Source organism: Heteronotia binoei, chromosome 10 (assembly GCF_032191835.1).
Source record: "Heteronotia binoei isolate CCM8104 ecotype False Entrance Well chromosome 10, APGP_CSIRO_Hbin_v1, whole genome shotgun sequence".
Lineage (NCBI taxonomy): Eukaryota > Metazoa > Chordata > Lepidosauria > Squamata > Gekkonidae > Heteronotia > Heteronotia binoei.
The window spans coordinates 22,958,596-22,980,519 of record NC_083232.1 but is presented as its reverse complement, the minus strand read 5'-3'; the positions used below and the strand labels follow the sequence as shown (position 1 = coordinate 22,980,519).

General features: G+C 46.2%; 1 protein-coding gene across 2 annotated transcripts in view; it reads left to right on the top strand.

The window, feature by feature from the left end:
- The window catches only part of ADARB2 (adenosine deaminase RNA specific B2 (inactive)), a 568,510-nt gene that overhangs the window by 483,753 nt on the left and 62,833 nt on the right, over positions 1–21,924 (top strand). For both annotated transcript variants that reach the window (XM_060248094.1, XM_060248093.1), the window contains 2 exons: positions 3,444–3,612; positions 18,797–18,948. In XM_060248094.1, the coding sequence (XP_060104077.1) occupies positions 3,444–3,612; positions 18,797–18,948 (321 nt within the window). The remainder of the gene's footprint in view (positions 1–3,443; positions 3,613–18,796; positions 18,949–21,924) is intronic.

Genomic DNA, 21,924 nt, shown 5'->3' with positions numbered 1-21,924 from the left:
TTTTAATGGTTCTTTAATTACTTGGGCTGTGGCCCTTCATCAGGTCTGACAGAAAAAACAAAGCGATATTGTTGCAAAAAAAATTGTGTACTGCAAATACTTTTGAGTGTGCTGGTCAGAAATAAACCGTTTGTATCATTCGTTTTTCACCCAGTACACACCAAACATTTTAAGTTTTCCAGGAAGTAACATCAATCTTCTTTAGCAGTTACTGAAAACTCTGCTCAGACTGCCTTTGCATTCCATTTTAGTAACTGGCTGCTAGAAGAATTTATGTGAGTCTCATTTACCTGTTAATACAAACCTGCTTGTGTCAGGTTAGCAAAGCATGGTTGAGCCGCTCTTAGGGGAAACTGCTTTCTTACATTTTATACCCCTTCATTGCACTTCTGAATTGCCATGGTGTGCTGTTTAAAATGCGCATAGTGAGTGCTTCCTACCATGGTGTCCCCCGCCCTGCTCTTTTTCACCACACGATTTTCCTCAGACTTTCCCCCCTGAACATTCCAAGTTGAGCACTATGGCACTGACTAAACCAATATAGCACTTCAGTGCTATAGCAGCGCCATTGAGATGCCTTCACTCCACTGAGTTACAGTTCAGAGGATTGGTTTTGACCTACTGTGGACTCTCTAAAATGAGACTCACATTTGGAGAGCAAAGAACACATTGCCCTGTAACTGTGGAGCCCCTCTCCTTTGGACATTCACCCACTTCAAGGCCTGATCGTCTTTCAAAAGCACTTTAAGACCTTTGCATTTGAACCAAGTTTTTGGGACCATGGTTTTCAGTTCTTATTTCTAATAATTATTTATAATTGACCATTAAATATGCACTTACCATTCTATATCCAGGTTTGCAGCCATGGAGGGAAATTTAAAAAAAAAAAAATAGCCATCACATTGATGGCATGATATAACTTCTGGGGGAAACTTGGAAGTAATGTCAACCCTTTCTAAGAATTGCTGGAAACTCTGGTTTTACCATAGAATTTCTGGTGATTCCTAGAGAGGAATGCCTTTTCCAGGTTTTCCTCCATCACTGCCTGCCCTCATGTGTTTGCTCCCCACCCCCCGTTTCCTACTGGTTTCCAGGTCATACCTGGAAACCCTAATTGTAACCCACCTTGAAACACAGAGATGGGGAAAGCTAAATTTCCAGATAGGAGCACAAATAACCAGTTTAGTTAGCAATGGGCTTCAGCATTTGTTATGGAAAAATAATTTGTTTTATATACAAGCACATTTCATGATTTTGCCAGATGTATGCTGATAGTGGGGTAGACTCTGGATGGCTGTTCTCCAAATCTCTCAAGTGCTATTCCTAGTTGCAGCAGCTTCCCACTTGCTTACCATGCTGCAATATTCTTAACCTGGGTTAACAGTTCAGGAATTCAGATGCTAAGTAGCCATTGGCATGCAGAAACTGGACCAAGCAACTGGAACATGACAAAGGTCAGGAAGCACCTTTGCCCTCCTATCTGGCTGCTCTCAAATCATTCTGGCTCCTAAGGTGGAGGTGTCAAACTCATTTGTTATGGGGGCTGGATTTTATATAATGTCACTTTGTCTAGCCGGGCAAGGTGTGCCACGAAATATAATGCCAGGTACCAGAAATAAAAACATTATAAAGGACATAAGCAAACCCAATTAACAATATTATTTTAAATCAAAATACAAACATGCTTAAAACATTAACACCCTTACGGTATTGCCTTAAAGTTATCCCCCTGATGCCCCCTAGGGTTGCCAAGTCCAGTTAAAGAAATATCTGGAGACTTTGGGGGTGGAGCCAGGAGACTTTGGGGGTGGAGCCAGGAGAAAGGTTGACAAGCATAATTGAACTCCAAAGGGAGTCCTGACCATCACATTTAAAGGGAGCACGCACCTTTTAAGTGCCTTCCCACTGAAAGGAAATAATGAAGGATAGGGGCACCTTCTTTTGGGGCTCATAGAATTGGTCCCCGGGGTTCAATTTTTTTTTAAACTTGGAGAGTCTTTTGAGGAGAGGTGTTGTATGCTATTCTGCACATTTGGTGCCTCTCCCTCAAAAAACAGCCCCTCCCCTCCAGAGCTCCAGATACCACAGATCAATTCTCAATTATTCCCTATGGGAATCAATCTCCATAGGGAATAATGAGTGCCCAGCAGACATTTCCCTCCCTCCCCCACCTGCTTTCTGATGACCCTGAAGCAGGAGGAGGGCCTCCAAACTGGGGGATCCCCTGCCCCCACCTGGGGATTGACAATCCTAAGGCCCACACTCCCATCTCTGCAGCCTATTACTCATTAGCACTGGGACAGTATACAAGGATATAATGTACAACCTCTGTCATCTGGCAATAAAGGTAATGACCAGTTGCTTGCAGGCGGGATAGGAGCCCTGAATGGACTGGTTCCAGCCCATGAGCCATATGTTTGACATCACTGTCTTAGGCTGGGATGGCCAAACTGCAGCTTGGGAGCCACATGTGGCTCTTTCACACATATTGTGTGGCTCCTGAAGCCCTCACTGCCCCATTGGCTAGGTTGGAGAACACATTTAAAGTCAAAGTTGATTTCTTTCCATCTCTCCCTCCCCCCCAGTCTATCTCCCTGTCTGCCTGCCTGTTCTCAGACATCTGACATTTATTCTATGTGGCTCTTGCGTTAAGCAAGTATGGCCACCCCGGTCTAAGGTTTGCCAAAAAATAGCCCCAGCATCCTTGTCTTCTCATGATATCGCTCCTGGTCACCAAGGTAGCATTTATTCCAAAAAGCCATACATCAACAAGCTAGCAGAAACATTTATGGGATGGTGTGCGGTGGTGGTGAGATAAGTGAGTTGAGGATATGGAGCTTATGGGGCTAGAAGGAGGTCTGGTGCATGGAGCTAAGGAAAGCTGCAGTGGGGGCTGATCTTTGTTTAAAGGTCCAGCTGAACCCGGAAGATTTGGGTGTATTGCATGGCTTCTAAAGAAGAGGAGCCTGACACCTTTTATTTAACATGACCAATGTCAGGGCAAGAAAAGCTCACATTACAGGGAGTGTATGTTTCTGTCATTTAAAAAAAAAAAAACAGACCAACAAAAATTCCCATCCAAGTTGCTATTTATTTATCAGTCCCTCCATACAGGGTGTGCATCTCCTGGGATGTCGTTATTGCTTTAGCAAGTAAACTTGCTGGCCGGCTTTTATCTGGGAATTAGCAGTCCAGGCTGAAATGGACCCGGCATTATTCTAATAGTGCCGAGATGTGAGATTGCCGCATATTCTAAGGGCTGTGTAATCATCTTCACTCACACCCTATTAGAGCTGTCTCTGCCGCCAAATGAAAGTGTGGTCTTCAAGGACTCGGACAATTACGATGTAGCCCTGACAGCCAATTCTAAATCCTCCTTGTTTGTGCAGTTGTTATTTTTTTTTTTTTGTCTTATTCCACCCCACCCCCCTCTCTTTCTACAGGTTTGAACATCCGGCAGGCTCAGGTTATTGTGCTGACATCGGGTACTAAATGTATAAATGGGGAATACATAAACGACCAAGGACTGGTGGTCAATGACTGCCACGCGGAGATTGTGGCGCGGAGGGCCTTCCTTCACTTCCTTTATTCACAGCTGGAACTGCACCTGAGGTAAGTTGGGTTTGGAGGAAGCAGCGTTGCAGTGCAAGTGTAGTGGTTAGAGTGTTGGGACAGGACGTGGGAGACCCGAGTTCGAATCCCTGCTCTGGCATGGAAGCTCACTTTGGGCCTAACCTACCTCACAGGGTTGTTGTGAGGATAAAATGGGAAAAGACAGAACGTTGTGAGAGACTTTGGTCCCTACAGGGGAGCAAAGTGGGATATAAATGAAATAAATAAAGCAAATAAAAAGAAGTTTCCAATAGAAAAGAGAAAGAGTCCAGTAGCACTTTAAAGACGAACAAAATGTATGGCTAGGGATGAGCTTTCCCGAGTAACTGCTCACTTCTTATCTGAAGAAGTGATTATTGACTCACAAAAGCTCAGCCCCTGCCATACATTTTGTTCGTCTTTAAGGTGCTACTGGACTCTCTCTTTTCCACCGCTACAGGCAGACTTAACACGGCTACCCATCTTGATCACCATGAGAGGTTTCCAGTGTTCATCTTGGTAAGCCTGCCTTAAGTAGAAAACAAGAATTGCTTTAAGCTTCCCCACCCCGGTTAAAAAGGAAAGGTGAGATCAGATATCCCATTAGGTAGCACTAGTTCTCAAAAAAAAGAAGAAAAAGATCCCATTGCTAATAATACACGTCACTGCTCTCCGACAACAGCATTACTGCAGTGGAAGGGGGCGTGACACAATGGTAGAGCACCTGCTTGGCATGCGGAGGGTCTCAGGATCTCAAATGGCAGGTGTTATGAATTACCTTTATCTAGGGGTCATTTCATAGCAGAAGCTCCTTTGCATATTAGGCCACACACTCCTGATGTAGGGCTCTTTCTTGTAAGCTCTTGAAGAACTGGCTACATTAGGGGTGTGTGGCTTAATATGCAAAGGAGCTCTTGCTACAAAATGACTTCTGTCTTTATCTGTTGTTGAGCTGGGGAGACCAGCAGCCTGACTCGGTACAGGGCAATTTCATATGTATCATACATTACAGCTGTTTAACAGTGCAGTCATAAGCAGAGTTACATCTGGGGGGGGGCGTTTAGCAGGAACACAGAAATGCAGTTCTGGCTGGTTTGGCATCAGGGTGTGTGGTCTAATATGCAAATGAGTTCCTGCTGGGCTTTTTCAACAAAAAGCCCCGTGTGGACCAATGGTGTTGTCAGGAGGTGTGGTTTAATATGCAAATGAGTTCCTGCTGGGCTTTTTTTACAAAAAAGCCCTGTGTGGAACAATGGTGATGTCAGTGGGTGTGGCCTAATATGTAAATGAGTTCCTGCTAGGCTTTTTCAACAAAAAAGCCCTATGTGGAACAATGGTGGTGTCATTGGATGTGGCCTAATATGCAAATAGGTTCCTGCTGGGCTTTTTCTACAAAAAAAAGCCCTGTTTACATCTTTCTAAGTCCACTGACTTCAACTGGCTTAGACAGCTGTAACTGTTTAGGGTTGCACTGTGAATATCACAGATCTGTGGACTTGCCAAAGAACTGCAGAATTTCATAGTTGATAAGGAATTCCTTGTCTTAAGACTGTGTACTAGCCAAGAATTGTGGCTGCCAAATCCTTGACCATCCCTTGTTTCTTTTAGTCTAAGGTAACTATTAAATGCCAAGGGTCACCTAGTGAGCTGCCATATTGGCTGGTGTGATAGGATTGTGGCGGGAAGGTTGTTGGCAGGGATATGCAGGACAATGCAAGCTGCAGCACTGCATAACTTCTGGTTAAACCTCCAAAGTGACATAGGGTAGCTCTAGAGATCACTGCCCATAATAATAATAATAATAATAAATTTTTATTTATATCCCGCCCTCCCCTCAGAGGCAGGCTCAGGGCGGCTCACAGGACATGGTGCATACCATGATTACAATAAAATACAGTTGAGACAATAAAATACAGTTAAAATATAATTAAATTACAAATTCATAAATTAAGTAAATAAATTAAAACCAGTATAAATTGAAGATGCTACAGTTCAATACATATATATATAAAGATGGCTAGATGTCATTACCAGGATTCCACCTTAAGAGTTTCCAGCAATTCCTAGAACTCTCCTATGTCACTTCCAAGTTTTCACTGGAGGTGACAGCACATATGTGACACTGCCTTTTTTTTTCCCCCTCATGCCGCCCTAGGAGTTTCTCAGGCCAGCCCCAAATTATGTAGGCTAGGTCTAGAACCTGGGCTTTGTTTGTAGAAAAAGCCCAGCATGAACTCATTTGCATACTAGGCCACACCCCTGACACCAAGCCAGCCAGAACTGTGTTCCTGTGTGTTCCTGCTCAGGAAAAAAAAAAAAAACCCTGTCTAGAAGTATATTGAAAGGTTGTGTCAGGGGCAGCAATGCAGTCGATTCTGAAAGCTAGGGTTCGGATAATTGAGCTTTTGTTTATTAAAGTTGCAATGTAGTTGTTTTCCTGACCCACATCACAAAGTTTGGGAGTGACATGCAGCTACTAAGAAAATGTACAAACAGAATCAGATTTTATCTGGAGCCATTTTGTGTGAGTCTGTTTTCCTGCAGCACCTATTAGGTCTTAATCTTAGAGTCATGTTTTGGGAAGCCTCGTAGTTGTTTGTTACAGGCCTGATAATAGCACTAAATGGCCAGAGATTGAAAAGCCAGACATCTTCTCATTACAGGCCTTTCCCTTGCTTGTCTGCGCTGAGCCGTACAGGAGAGATTATTTGCTATAAGTGTGCTCTCTTGTACTGTGGTGGTTATTAATACTGGATCATAAAAGTCCCACCCACTGGCACGTGAAGCAGGCAGGAGCCTTGGAATCCCAAACTGTGTGTCATAAACATTCCCTTCCTAACAACACCATAGGAAGCAATGGAAGAATTAGCTTGACCTACATGTAAGGATGCCAGCCTCCCAGAGCTGGATTAACAATTAGGCCAAGTAGGTACTGGCCTATGGGTCCCCACACCTTTAGGGGCCCTGGGCCAGCTTCCCACCCCCCACCCCTGTTTCCCCCCTGCTTGCAGCCCTCTCAGCCTGCACACACAGCCAGCAACTGAGCTGCTCTTTGCCTGACTTGCCTGGTGCGGCTGCTGCTGGCAGCATCGCCAAGTTTGTCTCTCTCTGCTTCTCCCCCGCAGCTTTGTGAGAAGGTGCCTGCAGGCTGCAGAGGAGGCCATGGGTGGCAGGGTGGGTGCTTCAACTCTGGGATAATTTGCAAGAGGGGCCCCAAAATTTCGACTGCCTAGGGGCCTCCACAGGGTTTAATCCGGCACTGCAGCCTCCAGGTGAGACCTGGGGATCTCCCAGAATTACAGCTCATCTCCAGACTACAGAGATCAGTTCCCCTGGAGAAAATGGATGCTTTGGAGGGTGGACTCTACAGCATTGTACCCCACTGAGGTCCCTGTTCCCTCAGGCTCCATCCCCAAATCTCCAGGAGTTTCCCAACCTGGATCTAGTAAATAAGTAAGTAAAGTAAGTAAAATTTTATTTGTATCCCGCCCTCCCCCGCCGAAGCAGGCTCAGGGCGGCTAACAACATTTAAAAGTGAACAATACAATAATAAGACATTAAAATCACATTAAAACCAATCAATAATTAATTAAAACATTTCTAAATCTAACACTATTAAGTCTGGCAGTAAACATTATTGTTTGACGCTATGTCTGTCAGATGGTATAGTGGTGGTGGATCCCTAGACCAGACCATTTTGGCGTTTCCTTTGTTGTGCACCTATAATTCAGTCATTGATAAACGCCTGTTTAAAGAGGGTGGTCTTGCAGGCCCTGTGGAACTGGTCTAAGTTCCGCAGGGCCCACACTTCCTCTGGGAGCTGATTCCAGAGGTGTGGGGCCGCGGCGGAAAAGGCCAGCGTGCGGGTGTTTTGAAGTTTAACTTCTTTTGGCCCAGGGATAGTCAATCTGTTTTTTCCTACTGACCTCAGTGCTCTCTGGGGCTCATATGGGGAGAGACGGTCCCTCAGGTAAGTCGGTCCTTGGCCATATAGGGCTTTAAAGGTAATGACCAGCACTTTGTACTGGATCCGGTATACAATCAGCAGCCAGTGCAGTCCGCGCAGCCCCGGCCGTATATGCTCCCATCTTGGGAGACCAAGTAGCAGCCTGGCCGCCGCATTCTGCACTAGCTGTAACTTCCGGGTCCGGCACAGAGGCAGCCCCATGTAGAGAGCGTTACAGTAGTCCAGTCTTGAGGTGACCGTCGCATGGATCACCATTGCTAGGTCCTGACGCTCTAGGAAAGGAGCCAACTGCCTCGCCCGCCTCAGATGGAAAAATGCTGACTTGGCAGTGGCTGTTATCTGGGCCTCCATTGATAATGAAGGCTCCAGTAAAACACCCAGGCTCTTTACCCGCTGCGCCGTCTTTAGCGGTGCACCGTCAAAGGCCGGAAGAGATATTTCCTTCCCCAGAGTGCCACGACCCACATAGAGAACCTCTGTCTTCGCTGGGTTCAGCTTCAGCCCACTCAGTCTAAGCCACATTGCAACAGCCTGCAGAGCCCGGTTCTCTGGGGCGGAGGTGGGCCAGCCGTCCATTAGTAGATAAAGCTGGGTGTCATCTGCATATTGATGGCAACCCAGCCCAAATCTCCGGGCAATCTGGGCGAGGGGGCGCATATAGATGTTGAATAACATCGGGGAGAGAACTGCTCCCTGAGGCACCCCACAATCTAGTGTGTGCCTCTGGGATCGCTCACCCCCAATCGCCACCCTCTGTCCCCGACCCATGAGGAAGGAGGAAAGCCATTGTAAGGCCAACCCCTCAACCCCTATGTCGGCGAGGCGGTGGATCAGCAACTGATGGTCGACCGTGTCAAATGCAGCCGACAAATCTAATAACATCAGTACTGCCACACCGCCTCGATCCAGTTGCCGCTGGAGGTCATCCACCAAGGCGACCAGGACCGTCTCCGTCCCGTGGCCCGGCCGGAAGCCAGACTGGCACGGGTCTAGGACAGAAGCGTCATCTAGAAATCCCTGTAGCTGCAGCGCCACTGCCCTCTCGATAATTTTACCTAAAAATGGTAAATTAGACACCGGTCGGTAGTTTGCCAATTCGGCCGGGTCTGCTGTAGATTTTTTCAAGAGGGGGCGGACCAAGGCCTCTTTCAGAGGCGCTGGAAAATGCCCCTCTAGGAGGGATCTATTTATGATGTCCCGTAGAGGACATCTAAGCTCCCTCTGGCAAGATTTAATCAGCCAAGAGGGGCAAGGGTCCAAATCACATGTTGTTGGGCGAGCAGCAGACACTCCCTCTCCCCACTGGTGGCCAGAGGGGACTTGACAACCCTACCTAGATGTCTCATGTAGGGTTGCCAATCACCAGATGGACAGAGGATCCCCCAGTTTGGAGGCCCTCTGCCTGCTGCAGGGTCATCGGAAAGCTTGAGGGGGGCGCAAGTGGAGGGAAATGCCCGCTAGGCATTCCATTATTCCCTATGGAGACTGATTCCCATAGGGAATAATGGAGAATTGATCCTTAGGTATCTGGGCTCTGGGGGAGGCTGTTTTTTTTGAGGTAGAGGCACCAAATTTACAGCATAGCATTCGGTGCCCCTCTGCAAAACACCCTCCAAGTTTCAAAAGGATTGAACCAGGGGGTCCAGTTCTGTGAGTCCCAAAAGAAGGTGCCCCTATCCTTCATGATTTCCAGTGGAGGGAAGGTTTTTAAAAGGTGTGCAGTCCCTTTAAATATGATGGCCAGAACTCCCTTTGGAGTTCAGTTATGCTTGTCACAACCTTGCTTCTGGCTCCACCCCCAATGTCTCCTGGCTCCACCCCCCAAAGTCTCCTGGCTCCACCTCCAAAGTCCCCAGATATTTCTTAAATTGGACTTGGCAACCCAAGTCTCATGGTTGGCAGTATTTTATCTAACCTTTTCAAACTACATAGCTTTTAGAGCTGGTTTGGTGTGGTGGTTAAGAGCAGCGGACTCTAATCTGGAGAACCGGGTTTGATTCCCCACTCCTCTGCATGCAGCTGCTGGGTGATCTTGGGTCAGTCACAGTTCTCGCAGAGCCGTTCCCTCAAGAGCAGTTCTCTCAGAGCTCTCTCAGCCCCACCTACCTCACAGAGTGTCTGTTGTGGGGAGAGGAAGGAAGAGTGCAAAAACTCAGAGTGAAGAGCAGGGTATAAATCCAATCTGTTGTTGTTATATTTTTTCCCATCTGACAGCAATGACGATCCTGTGAATTTTGGGGGAGGTGTATGTGAGTTTCCTGCATTGTGCAAGGGGTTGAACTAGATGACCCTAGAGGTCCCTTCCAGCTCTATGATTCCCATCCAGTGTTGTATAAAAACAGCATGAATGTGTACATTCTTAATTTGTTAGCTGCCTTGGTGGCCCTTACGAGGGCAGAAAGGCAGGGTATAAAATTTGTAAGCTAAATAAAAATAAACTTAAAGTGAGGAGAGAGAATACAAGAACCCTCGAGGGATTGGCCATTACTGATGTTCTCTCTCTTTATAGTCTCTGCTTTAGGTTTACATTAAATAGTTATGTTTTCTCCATGTAGCCATCCCAGCGCTTGCTTTGTGCTGAGAATGGCATCAGCTTCTCTAGGGACAGGAGTGCAATCTCTGTATCTTAAGCTCCATATTGATCCATCTTCATAGTACATTCAGTTATGTTATTATGTTATTTGGATCAATGCTACATTTCTGTGTGTGAAGGGAATTTTCAGAGCAAAACAAAACTGTGTTCCCAACAACTGCTGCAGCTCTCTTTCTCTCTGTTTAGCCAGGAGTGCATGCTTTTGGTCTCCGGACACACACACACACACACTTGTTCTTTGTGTCTTTTGAAAGGAGAGTTTGGAAACTGCTGTGCAGCCAGTTGTGTTCCCTTTTACAATGCATAATCATGCTGAAACGTTTCTTGTTCACATATAGTGTTGATTGGATTGCACAGTGGCCAACTCCAGGTCAGGAACTTCCTGGAGATTTGGGGGAGAGCCTAAGAAGGGCAGGGTATAATGCCCTATGTCCACCCTCCATTTTCTCCAGAGAAACTCATCCCTGTTGTTTGGGGATCTGCTATAATGCCAAGAGAGCTCCAGGCCCAACCTGGAGGTTGGCAACACTACTGGGTACCCTGGGTTTTTAAAAGTTCTCATAGGAAGAACAGATTTTTTGCACTCTTAATAAAAGGGTGTCAGAAGTGAATTAGCTCCCTGATCCTTGTCCAATTTCCTTCTTCTTTCTTGTGTCTCACAATCAGATATTAGATTTTATATCCCCAATTTCTCCTCAGTGAGGCCCAGAGTGTCTGACAACACCATTCTCCCTTCCTCCATTTTATCCTCATAACAACAGCCCTGTGGTGTAGGGTAGGCTGAGAGTGACTGGCCCAAACTCATCCAGTGAACTTCCATGGCAGAGTGAAGATTTGAACCTGGGTCTCCCAGATCCTCCTGTGACCCATATTGGGTCTCCGGGTTTCAGTAGTACTCCGAAGAGCTTCTCATAGAAGGTCACAGTGGCTGATTTCAGGCAAAATGTCCTCTTGTCAGGGTAATCCCTGACAATCCCCAGGTCCCAGCGGAGGTTCTTCCGCTTTCCCAGGCTCCTTCCCGCCCCCAGTCAGCTGGCCGGCGGGGGGAAGCCCCGCCCCCAGAGGACCATGTTGCTTTCCACCTCCAATTGAAAGGCTTCCTCTTGGGATGGTGTGTCTGTGTTACTTTGAAGAAGTTGGCAGCAACTCGTGAGTAGAAAGGCTAATCCCTCGCTTCAGAGTTGCCAGAAACAGGGGGGGGGGGACTCTGCTGAGCACTTCATTATTCCCTATGTGGAGATCGCTTCTCATAGCGTATAATGGGGAATTGATCTGGAGGCTTCGGGGGCTCTGGGGGAGCTGTTTTTTGAGGTAGAGGCACCAAATTTTCAATATAGTATCTAGTGCCTCTCCCCAAAGTACCCCCCAAGTTTCAAAATGATTGGACCAGGGGGTCCAATTCTATGAGCCCCAAAAGAAGGTGCCCCTATCCTCCATTATTTCCTATGGAAGGAAGACATTTAAAAATGTGTGCTGTCCCTTTAAATGTGATGGCCAGAACTCCCTTGGAGTTCAATTGTCACACCCTTGTTCCTGGCTCCGCCCCAATGTCTCCTGGCTCCACCCCCAAAGTCTTCTGGCTCCACCCCAAAGTCTCCAGATATTTCTTGAATTGGACTCGGCAACCCTATGTCAGGGTGCCCTGATTACTGAATTAGCCACTGAGATCTTTATCAAGTAGTTCTAGGGATGCCAGTCCCCAGGTCCGGGGGGGCAGGGTGGAGGATCCTCCGGTTTGCATGGTTTCTTCTCATTGCCAGCCAGCTGGCCAGCAAGGGACGCTTCATCCCAAACAGCCACGTCCCCACACAACGTCCATGACACGATGTCACCCAGAAGTGACATCATCATGTCAGCAACATCACACAATGATGCTCTGCTTTTTGGGCAAAACTCTATTGTTTGGGCAAAACTCTATTATTTGAGCCCAAGTTTATCAGAGTTTGTCCAAAAATAGAGCGTCTCCATGTGATGTCACCAATGCGATGATGTCACTTCCACATGACAGGGATGTCCCTTCCCACTCCTGGAATGCTCCCGCCCCAGATCCTCCCGCTGGCACAACAAGGAAACCTGGAAACTGGAGAGCCAGTTTGATTTAGTGGTTAAGTGTGCCAACTCTGATCTAGAACAACTGGGTTTGATTCCCCACTCCTCCACTTACAGCTGTGTGCTGATGTGACCTTGAGTAAGTCACAAGTTCTCGCAGAGCTGCTCCTCTCAAGAGCAGTTTCTGTCAGAGCTCTCTCAGCAATACCTACCTCACAGGGTATCTTTTGTGGGGAGGGGAAGGGGAAGGAGATTGTAAGCCACTCTGAGACTCCTTCAGGTAGTGAAGAGCAGGATATAAATACAATCTCTTCTTCTTCTCTTCTTCTAAGTAGTTGTTGAGACAGTATGTGGTTCGCACCAGAACATGGCATGTATATAAACTTTTTTTGTGCAGGTGCACTGCTCTCGCATATCTGCACTGGCTTTCAGATGCTTCCTTTATTACAGAAATACAGACGCAACTATCTTCTCACACACAGGCTTCTGTCCCATTGATACAAATGGACACTGTAGTAGCAACATGACCCCAAAGCGCTTTGGGATCCAGTCCTGTATCACCCTCCCCAAGTCCATTTCAAAAATGAGAAGGACTGCCTTGACCTGGATATCCCAGGTGAGCCTGATCCGTCAGATCTCAAAAGCTAAGCAGAGCTGACTCTGGCAAGTACTTGGGAGGGAGTCCTCCACAGAATGCGAGGGGCCGGGATGCAGAGGCAGGCTGTATCAGGCTACCTCTCTGAAACATGCTAGCTATACTGATAAAAGGAAGTACTTCTTCACCCAAAGGGTGATTAACATGTGGAATTCACTGCCACAGGAGGTGGTGGCGGCCACAAGTATAGCCACCTTCAAGAGGGGTTTAGATAAAAATATGGAGCACAGGTCCATCAGTGGCTATTAGCCACAGTGTATGTGTGTATATAAAATTTTTTGCCACTGTGTGACACAGAGTGTTGGACTGGATGGGCCGTTGGCCTGATCCAACATGGTTTCTCTTATGTTCTTAGCTCCACTAGGGGTCATCATGACTTCCAGGCACACAAGTACACACACACTTTCCCTCAGCTGTGCCATTATCTCTGAAAACTGAAGTCACCAAAGAGACTGAGGGTGGTCTCCTCTTTTTTGCTCAGGTTGCCAACTTTGGCTTGGAAAATTCCTGGAGATTTGGGACCAGGATTTGGGAAGAGAGGTCAGCAGCAGGGATGTGATTCCAGAATCCACACTGAAAAGCTGCCCTTTCCACCAGGATAGCTGATTTTTCTGGTCTGGAGATCAGTTGTAATTCAGAGGTAACTCCAAGTTGCAGCTTGAGGCTGGTAACTTAGCATATTGTTCCTTTTGGAAAATTACCATTTCTAAGCCAGAGCTGCAGCGGGAGTTGCAGAGGCCCCCTCAGGTCCCCACTCATTTGTGCAACTTTGGCCAAATCCTGACTAGCTGATGTATTCGGTATTAATGGCACTGCTTTCCCCAGCCTGACGGCTACCAACCTCCTGGTGATGTCTGAAGATCTCCCTGGATTACAACTGATCTCCAGGCAACACAGCCCAGTTCACTGGAAGAAAAATGTGGACTCTGCATACCCCACTGAAGCCCCTTCCCCCAAAAACCTGCTTTCCTCAAGTTCCACTCCCAAAATCTACCTTGCTTCCTCATGAAACAGAACTTTTTGTCTGATGGAGCCAGATATTTGAAGAATGAAAAACAATAGTCAGCAGCACCAAGCCATTAACTGTTTGGCACGAAGAAGCTATTGGGGTCAGCTCAACCCAGTTTTAACTCTAGGTGGGAAGGATTTAGTGAAAATAATACCACAGGGAGGAAAGTGGTCCATAAATTTTATTTAATCTAGGCCAATAAACGACTCCTCGGCTTGCGGACCTGAGGCCTACTCCCATACCCCACCACACACCTAGTAACAGGCTCTAAATACCCCCCCAGGTTTCCTCAGTAACACATTTTACCTTTAGAACAGCAGACATTAACACTTTGTCGTTTTAGTTCTGAATTATTTCAAAATATGTGTGATTTCTTAAAACTATTGAAGTAGCAAGGTTTTCAGGTATTCCATTGTTCTGGAGGTTTCTGTCAGGGTGATAATACAATTAAAGTGATTCAGAGAGTTCACTGAAGGTGGTAGGAAAATGAGAGAGCCGTGGGAGGCCGCCCTCTCCTCAGGAGTTCCTAGTGGCTCCGTGCTGCTGTCAAGCAGGGTAATGTGCCCGTAAATTTCACTCGACAGAAAACGCATCACGGCATCAGAAACCGACAAAACAAGCAAACCGTGGAAGAGTGACAGCCAAGCGGTTTTAACAGCATGCAGACTGTGCTGGAAGGAGAGGTGGTGATCAAGCAAGATGACAAGCTGGTAGAAAGCAAAACACAAGGAGTTAGTTGCTAAGGATAGTCAAGTGTACCAATGGAAAAGGAGGAAAATAGCTTAGCTGCACCCAAACTAAGCAAGAATACCAACTCTGGGAATTTTTTTTTTTAAAGGATGATCTATCTGTGTGAGAAACATGAAGACCCATGAGTGAAAATCTTATTCATTGCCCCCCGTTAATGAATGAGCTATTATTACTTTTCAGACATGAGTATTAATACTTTGTCCCAGACGTCATTTTTGGCAGGAGCTCACAGAAGTGGAGCTCCGGAACCTCTAAATTTTATTGTGCTTTCTTTCTTACTCCCCCTCCCCCCCCAAAAAAATACTTGCTTCTGGGCTCCATTGTTCAAACTTCCTTGGAGAATTTCACTGAACTCTAAAATTTGACAAACTTTCTAATATTTTCCCCCACGGAAGACAGGAAAATAACCAAAACATATAAAGCAGACAGATGGAAATCTTCCTGCCACTGTGGCCACATAGGAGAAAGTAATTTTAAAAGTATTATGGGAGTAAGGTTTTACTATGACCATTATAATTCAAGAAGCATTTTAAGGTAGATGTTGAGCTGATATAATTTAGTACACCTTCTGGTGATCTCAGGGGTGTGTGGCATATGCAAATGAGTTGTGCTAATGAGCTCTGGCACCTTTTTATCTACAAAATAACCCCTGCCTTGTCCACATGTGCCGTGAAGCTTGTGAAAAGGAAAGTGAAACTCTCTTTTGTCCATATACATGTGTTAGAAGGATACTGCCATTCTCAGGGTGGTGTTTGTAATCATACATTATAATATTTTACTCATATATTCTTGTTCCAAAAAAAACTTACAGGGATTTTCTGAAGGAACAAAATCTACCATATATAATCTTAACTGTGTACACTAATACTTACTGTGTGTACATTCAGCTCTCAGGGCTTTTTTGTGGAAGAAGCCCAACAGGAACTTATTTGCATATTAGGCCACACCCTCTGATGCCAAACCAGTCGGAACTGTGTTCCTGGGCATTCCTGCTAAAAAAAAAAAAGCCCTGCTTACTCTTTAAAAAATATTAAATATCCTGAGATTATCCAAGGGATTACCCTAAAAAAACCAAGTTAAGCTCATTATAGTGGACTATGATTTGATACTTTGCAATTCTGACAAACTCTCAATAAGAAATACCTCAACCATATTGAAGCAGACGAATTACAACCATCTGTGCAGAATTGGAATTCACATGAGGGACAGTTTTTAAAAAACAAGGCAGAAAATAGGCTCGCTTGTACTGATTCTTCTTTTGTGATGGAAAATTGACATAAGTCACTAAGGAAAGTCATGCAGATCGACTCTGACAGCTAGTATACAGCAACCAAGATGACTGAGCAAGGGAGTTGACCCAGGGCTTCTCTACATATATCCTCATTATGTTCCATTTTTTTTTCTTCTTCAAAGTCAGGCCGCTTTAAAGCAGACAAACACAACACCTTCCAGCACCAATTCCCTGATATTTCTCAGTGTCGAAGGAACTGCAGGTCTTCTGCTGGCTAAATCAATTTTGATTCCACGCTGACCTAAGGCAGACCGGTATTGTAAACAAGTTTGGTAACACCTTGAAGAAACAGAGCAAGCGTTGAGGACATAAAGGCATCACTAAGGGCCAATTTGTTTATTGCTTGACCCTTGGGAGTTTGGCTGAAGTGAAACTGAGAACAGGCCTCAGGCCTGAGCGCTCTGCCCTAGCTCTCCTCATCATGGGTAGAAATTTACAACTAAACTAAAGTTTTATTTAAAAATCCATGTCTCTCTGTTCAGCCATTAATATCTATCCTGAGGTAAGGGCAAGGAAAAGATTAGGGAAGGGGGCAGAAGTGAACCTGGAGCGTATTTCTGATACCATCCCAGGGAAAATCCCTAGCCATGTAATGAGTGACTGAGGACAACAAGGAGTATTTGTGTGATTTTTTCATAGGGTTGCCAGGTCTGTGTTGGAAAATATCTGGAGGGATGGATCCAGGAGAGGGGAGGGATCTCAGCATGGTACAATGCTATAGAGTCCACCTTTCAAAGTTTGCTATTACCTACCTCTGCTTGCGCCCTTCTGCTTCCAGACGCCAAGGAGGCGACCGGTGTGCGGCTCAAAAATTTGCTACTGCTTTGGAAGTGGTAGCTTTTTCAGTCGCACTGCGGAGGCTGGAGGACAGGATGAGTATGGGACGAGGATGGGCGGCAGATATTTGCGTGTGGAAGGATTTTTTGGGTCGATTTCAGAGTAGTCTCTGAGTCAGCCCAAAGTGCCGGTCTCTTAGCAGCCTATATTTACCTTTCCACTCATAACTTGGTGGTTATAAGTTCTCTTATATTCCTCTCATAAGGAGAAGAAGAAGAAGATATTGGATTTATATCCCGCCCACCACTCTGAAGAGTCTCGGAGTGGCTCACAATCTCCTTTACCTTCCTCCCCCACAACAGACACCCTGTGAGGTGGGTGGGGCTGAGAGGGCTCTCCCAGCAGCTGCCCTTTCAAGGACAACCTCTGCCAGAGCTATGGCTGACCCAAGGCCATGCCAGCAGGTGCAAGTGGAGGAGTGGGGAATCAAACCCGCTTCTTCCAGATAAGAGTCCGCACACTTAACCACTACACCAAACCGGCTCTTCGGAGAGGGGGCTTACTTCTTTAGCATTTTTAGTTTACGAATACAACCCACCATCATACCAGCAGTTTGAAAGCTTCCCTTTTCGCCTGATCATACATTATAGTATTTTTATACCACCTTTCCCTTCTTTTTTACTTTCAAAAAAATTAAAAAGCTTTGTCTACAGTCATTAGCAAAACAGGCTTCAGACAGGGCTGCAGCCAGAATTTCACATTTGGTGGGGCCCACAGCGGGATTGGAGGGGGGGTAGCAGGCAGTTTAGACCACCAGACCCACTCCTCTTTTTTTCAAGAACCCCACCCCCTGCCCCATTATTCTGTACTAATCTGGACAATGAATGGATTCGCTTAGATTGCCAGACCCTGCTTCTTTCATGATCCCTCCAGAACATTTGCAAAGACACTGAGGGGGCTGCAGGACAAGGTGTGGAACTGACCCCTCCCTTGAGGCCAGGCAGGCGGCTGCCTCGCTGCTGCTTCTTGTGGCGGTGGAAAGCCCTCCAGCATACGGGGCCACATGGCACCACCTCCTGGGACGGGAGAAGAGAAGTATGACCAGAGCGAGGGACTCGCCTGCCCTATGTGCTGTTGCTGCCGCCGCCACTGTGGCTTAGGGTTGCCAATCCCCAGGTGAGGGCAGGGGATTCCCCCCAGTTCAGGGTCATCAGAAAGCTATTGGGGGGGAGGGAAATATCTGCTGGGCACTCTGTTCTTCCCTATGAAAACCGATTCCCACAGGGTATAATGGAGAATTGATCTGCAGGTTATCTGCGGCGCTAGGAGAGCTGTTTTTTGAGGTAGAGGCACCAACTTTGCAGCATAGCATCCAGGGCCTCTCTCCAAAATACCCACCAAGTTTCAAAAGGATTGGACCAGAGGGGCCGATTCTGTGAGCCCCAAAAGAAGGTGCCCCTATCCGCTATTTCCAAAGGAGGGGAGGCATTTAAAAGATGTGCAGTCCCTTTAAATATGATGGCCAGAACTGCCTTTGGAGTTCAATCGTGCTTGTCACAACCTTGCTCCTGGCTCCACCCTAAAAGTCTCCTGGCTCCATCCCCAAAGTCCCCAGATATTTCTTGAGTTGGACTTGGCAACACTTTGTGGCTACTGCTGCTGCTATTCCTTCTTGGCCCAGGAGTGAGAAGGCAGCCGCAGGAGGCAGCTTGGCTCTTAATCCCTCCCCTTGCAGGTGATGGGGGACTGATTGGACAGGCCTGAAAGTTGCCACAGGGGTCTGATTGGTGGGGCCTGGGAAGTGACAGGCCTGGCTTCAGACCTGTTGATTTTAAAAGTTGCTGATAAAAAATGTTGAAACACATTCAGCTGTTTAATTCTAAAGCATTTTATCTTTTGAAGGCTGCATACAAATTACTTTGCTGGTCTGATGATGCCTTGAGCCTTAAATTCACTGGGATGCTGGAGATCATACTGAGAAAAGGAGGCTACAAGGTGTTAAAGAAGAAAATATGTATGCGCCAAAAAGGCTGCAGACTAACCCGCAAGGAAAACAGAATTAGTTATGATTTAGAGTGTAACAAATGACCTACACCCTCTCTTTGTGATCCTAGCAAGCGGCGAGAAGACGGGGAGCGATCAATCTTCGTGCGGTTAAAAGAGGGAGGCTACAGGCTAAAAGAGAACATTCTGTTCCATCTGTATGTGAGCACTTCGCCCTGCGGAGACGCACGCCTCAACTCCCCCTACGAAATCACGACTGACTGTAAGAACTGTACTTCCCTGCTATTATTTCTTTTTCTATTAACATGTTTAATCTGTGCTTCCTCCTAAGGAGACGGCAGAAATAATGCAATGAGGCTGCAGAAACATAATGTTGGTTTCCTCTTTTCTCTGTTAAGGAACTGACTTCTCACAGTCCACCATTTCCCCAAAGCAAATTTTCCTCTTCCTTGGAGACATGGCTTAGCAGCACCAGCGTTAACTATGGTACTTCTTTTAGTGGTGCTTGAAACCATGACTGAAAACAAACTTCAAACCCTGGGTTAAGTAGAATCTTGGTTAAACATAACCATGGTTAATACCAGTGCTGGGCTGCAATCACACACACTAAATAATGCACTTTCAATCCACTTTCAGTGCACTTTGCAACTGGATTTTACTGTGTGAAATGGCAAAAATCTAGTTGGAAAGTGCTTTGAAAGTGCATCACTTAGACCGATTTCCCGCTAGCCTTATGCTGCTCTCACTCTCCTCTTCTCCGCAGAGCTTTCGTGGGATTTCACACTACCTGCCCCAGGGCTGCAATTCACTCCACCTCTTTGCCACAGCGAACAAGATCCTCTAAAAACCAGTTTCTGTTTGCCATGCGAAAAAGGTGAAGCTAGTTGCAGTCCTGGGCAGATAGTGTGAAATCCAACGGAAGCCCTGCAGAAGTGAGAGAGGTATAAGGACAGTGGGAAATCAGTCTTAGTGTGTGTGATTGCAGCCTTGGTGAACTTTTTAACCAGGGTTCATGCAAGAGAGGACACTTTGCTCCAAGAATGGAGAAGCTTCAAATATGTAGTATTAACAGGGGAAGGAAAGGGCACTATGTCTGCCCCAACCTGAACAAGTAGTATTTTTCAGCCATGTATAACCCCACCAAAAGTTGTCTTTTCACTAGAACATATAAGACAGCCTTTTCTTTTGGCATTCAGTATTGGGACTCGCCCAGTCTCATCAGATCTCAGAAGCTAAGCAGGGTTGGCCCTGGTTCATACTTGGATGGGAGACCTCCAAGGAAATCCAGGGTCGCTACTCAGAAGTGGGCAATGGCAAACTACCTCCATTTGACTCTTGCCTTGAAAGCCCTATGGGGTCACCTTAAGTCAGGTGTGACTTGAGGGCACTCTCCACCACCCTTGCTGGAAATATCTGACAATGTGATATACAGGACTTTTTTTGTAACTCCTTTGCATATTAGGCCACACACCCCTGATGTAGCCAATCCTCCAAGAGCTTAGTAAAGCCCTGTAAGAAGAGCCCTGTAAGCTCTTGAAGGATTGGCTACATAAGAGGGGTGTGGCCTAATATGCAGAGGAGTTCCTGCTACAAAAAAAGCCCTGGTGATATAGGTCTCTTCCCCTCATTTCCCCCCTCCCCTTTTTTTCATTTACTTTTTCATGACAACAAAACCAAGATAAATGTTGTTACCCTTCTCATACATTCAATTAGGGAGTTATCCCAGAGCCAGCATACCCCATCAAATACTCAGGATGGGCCTCTAAAGATGCATTAACATTTTAAACGCAGCATTGCCTTGATCTTTGCATGGCAACTTTGCAAAGCCATTCTTCAAATCTCCTTCCCAGAGCTTCCTGCATTATCCATTGTGGCTTCCTCAAGTACTGTTCGGGGAGGCCACAACTTCGTCTCTTTCTCTTTCTCAAGCACTTTGTTATTGTTAGGAGAGAAGATTTTCTATCCTCAGAACTAAGTTTCTTTTAAAGCTTGTGGTTCTGTTGACAGTTAAGGAGGGTCATAAAGGACTGCAGTTGAGTGCATCCCAGAACCACTAATTTTGGAAGGGGTGTTGAAAGACTGAGTCAGATTGAGGTGACAAAAGAGGAGGTCCTACAACTGATAGACGAATTAAAAACTAATGTCACCGGGTCCGGATGGCATACATCCGAGAGTTCTGAAAGAACTCAAAGTTGAACTTGTGGATCTTCTAACAAAAATCTGTAATCTTTCATTGAAATCTGCCTCCATTCCTGAGGACTGGAAGGTAGCAAATGTCACCCTCATCTTTAAAAAGGGTTCCAGAGGAGATGCGGGAGATTACAGGCCAGTCAGTCTGACTTCAATACCGGGAAAGTTGGTAGAAACCATTTTCAAGGACAGAATGAGTAGGCACATTGATGAACACACGTTATTGAGGAAGACTCAGCATTGGTTCTGTAAGGGAAGATCTTGCCTCACTAACCTGTTACATTTCTTTGAGGGGGTGAACAAACATGTGGACAAGGGAGACCCTATAGATGTTGTTTACCTTGACTTCCAGAAAGCTTTTGATAAAGTTCCTCATCAAAGGCTCCTTAGAAAGCTTGAGAGTCATGGAGTAAAAGGACAGGTCCTCTTGTGGATCAAAAACTGGCTGAGTAATAGGAAGCAGAGAGTGAGTATAAATGGGCAGTCTTCGCAGTGGAGGACGGTAAGCAGTGGGGTGCCGCAGGGCTCAGTACTGGGTCCCATGCTCTTTAACTTGTTCATAAATGATTTAGAGTTGGGAGTGAGCAGTGAAGTGGCCAAGTTTGTGGATGACACTAAATTGTTCAGGGTGGTGAGAACCAGAGAGGATTGTGAGGAACTCCAAAGGGATCTGTTGAGGCTGGGTGAGTGGGCGTCAACATGGCAGATGCGGTTCAATGTGGCCAAGTGCAAAGTAATGCACATTGGGGCCAAGAATCCCAGCTACAAATACAAGTTGATGGGATGTGAACTGGCAGAGACTGACCAAGAGAGAGATCTTGGGGTCGTGGTAGATAACTCACTGAAAATGTCAAGACAGTGTGCGTTTGCAATAAAAAAGACCAATGCCATGCTGGGAATTATTAGGAAGGGAATTGAAAACAAATCAGCCAGTATCATAATGCCCCTGTATAAATCGATGGTACGGTCTCATTTGGAGTACTGTGTGCAGTTCTGGTCGCCGCACCTCAAAAAGGATATTATAGCATTGGAGAAAGTCCAGAAAAGG